Source organism: Cebus imitator, unplaced genomic scaffold, assembly GCF_001604975.1.
Source record: "Cebus imitator isolate Cc_AM_T3 unplaced genomic scaffold, Cebus_imitator-1.0 Scaffold221, whole genome shotgun sequence".
NCBI classification, from domain to species: Eukaryota; Metazoa; Chordata; class Mammalia; order Primates; family Cebidae; genus Cebus; species Cebus imitator.
Genome location: NW_016107536.1, coordinates 214,938 through 217,451, shown reverse-complemented (window position 1 = coordinate 217,451; position 2,514 = coordinate 214,938). Strand labels below are relative to the sequence as shown.

The 2,514-nt window shown below is 55.4% G+C and overlaps 1 protein-coding gene across 1 annotated transcript in view; it reads left to right on the top strand.

Moving 5' to 3' along the window:
* The window catches only part of LOC108318553 (phytanoyl-CoA 2-hydroxylase interacting protein), a 13,344-nt gene that overhangs the window by 6,840 nt on the left and 3,990 nt on the right, over positions 1–2,514 (top strand). The window contains exon 4 of the mRNA XM_017549674.2: positions 1,530–1,647. Within this exon, the coding sequence (XP_017405163.1) occupies positions 1,530–1,647 (118 nt within the window). The remainder of the gene's footprint in view (positions 1–1,529; positions 1,648–2,514) is intronic.

Here is a 2,514-nt window from a genome sequence, read left to right as displayed (position 1 = left end):
CTGCTCTGGAAATGCCTTTTATTTATTTATTTTGAGATGGAGTCTTACCCTTGTCACGCAGTGTGGAGTGCAGTGGTGTGATCTCGGCTCACTGCAACCTCCACCTCCCAGGTTCAAGCGATTCTCCTGCCTCAGCCTCCTGAGCAGCTGGGATTACAGGCACCCACCACCACACCTGGATAATTTCTTTGTATTTTTAGTGGAGATTGGGTTTTATATGTTGGCCAGGCTGGTCTTGAACTCCTGACCTCAAGTGATCCACCTTGTCCTCCCAAAGTGTTCAGATTACTTTGAATATCTCAATACTCAAAGTAATATTGAGGGGTGAGCCACCATGCCTGGCCTTTCTTATGTTTTGAGACAGGGTCTTGCTCTGTTGCCCAGGTTGGAGTACAGTGGCACGACGATGGCTCACTGCAGCCTCAACAACCTTCTCCCCTGAGCCCAAGCGATCATCTCTCCTCAGCTTCCTGGCCTCCTGAGTACCTGGAACTACAGGCACATACCATCACGCCTGGCTCATTTTTGGTATTTTTTGTAGAGATGGGGTTTGCCATGTTGGCCAGGCTGGACTCAAACTCCTGGGCTCAAGTGATCTTCTGCCTCAGCCTCCCAAAGTGCTGGGGATCACAGGCGTGAGCCACCACGCCTGGCTGAGTGGTGCTTTTTCTTAGCTCTGCTGCAGAACCCACTCTCTGGAGGCCTCTTGTTCCTGGTGGGGAAAGCTTCTTGGTTTACCCCCGAGTCCTCCATGTGCAGTAGGCATTTAATTCAAATTGGGGATCTGGCTGCAATCCAGTCCACACTCCTCTCACCAAACCAAGCACTCTGGTCAGGGACGCATACACAAGGAAGGGCACCTTCTTCTAATTTGTACCAAGGAGGTGTATGTGCCAGCACCAGCCTTGCTGGGGCCCCAGGGTCCCAGACCCAGGCCCAAGGGGTTCAATGCTGCTATCCTGTTTCCAGCCTTCCGTTTCTCCTGAGATGTTCAAGCTGAGAGCTGCTGCTCCAGACCAAGGTCTGCCTAAACATTGCCCAGGCTCAGTTCTCCTGAGACCCTCACGAGCCCCCACCTGTAACTACAGCTGGCTTCTGTGGGGGTGGTGTGGGCAGTCTATGTACTGGATTTCAGGGGCTCGCCCAAAAGGACCTCAAGCCCTTCCCTCTCAAGTCTTTTTCCTATCAGTCCTCTTTTCACATGAGGTTGGGATCACAGCTCCTGGGATCCCTGGCAGGATAACTGGGCAGCCCCCTCCATTTTCTGACCTGGAAAGCCCCGAGGCTCTGGCAATGTGGTTGCAGAGGTGATGAGGACACACAGCAAGCAGCGCCCCTGTTTCCAGCAGAGGCCAGCTGGCCTGTTCCCATCTGAGTTTAAGGTTCTGTGACTGTCTAGTCACTCCTGCTGCTTTGGCAGGCAGAGGTTGGCCGACACGCACGGGGTGGGGTGGTGTGGGGTGGGGAGAGGAGGTGGCTGTGCTTCTCAGCTGGCCCTCAGCTCACCCATTGCGTCTGGGCTCTTGCAGATTATGCCAAGGAGCACCTGGCTCAGCTGCAGGAGAAGGCCGAGCAGATTGCAGGCCGCATGCTCCGCTTCTCTGTCTTCTACCGCAACCATCACAAGGAGTACTTCCAGCACGCCAGGTACGGGCGTGGGCTCCGGCAGGACCCGCCAGCCTCTCCTCCCTCCCAGCCTGTCCTGCTCCTGCCCTGGCTGTCCGAGGTCACCCCACCCTTGTGGCTGCCAGTCCCTTCTCCAGGGTTGACATGCCCTGACGTCATCAGGCTGGCTCTGAAGAGACTGCTACTTTGGGGACTGGGCTCAGGGAAGAGCAAGGGCTCCGGGGGTGGGGCCTTCTCCAACAGTGTTGTACTAATGAGCCTGGAAGAATGAGGTCTGGGTTTGCTCCCCCCCGGGACAGCTCCTTTCACGGGGTTCTACCACCACAGGTCAAGCCAGCTCTCCAATTTAGGCCCTGGGGCCAACGAGGAGGTGACAGGGGGCACACAAAATGAGGACGTTCTGGGCACAAAGGGTGCTAGGAAGCACCCACCTCCGTGGTTTTCAAACTGGGTTCTCCCTCCAGGGAGACATCTCAGTGAACCCCTTAGAATGCTGCTGTGGGGTAAGGGGGACCAGAGGACGAGGCTCCGTGGGCCCCACATCTGACGTCCAGCCAGAGCAGCCTCAGTTTGCCTTGCCTGTAACCCATCCACGTATAATTTCTTTTGGGGGGAAAAAGAGGTTCTGTAGTCTAAAAGTGTCTGAAAATTGGTGACCTGATCCAACACCCTCTGCCTGCAGAAGAGGAGCCTGAGGCCCACAGGGAAGTGGCTTGTTCATTTGAGCCAGGGAGTCACTTGTCACTGAGGACAGCCAGGACCAGGCAAGAGTGAGGCAGGAACCAGAAGTACCCACCCTCCCCACACCTACTGGCAAGCGCTCATATCCTTCTGAGGCTCAGCCAGGGCAAGCAGCTGCTCTGGTTGTCTTTTTTTTTTTTTTTTTTT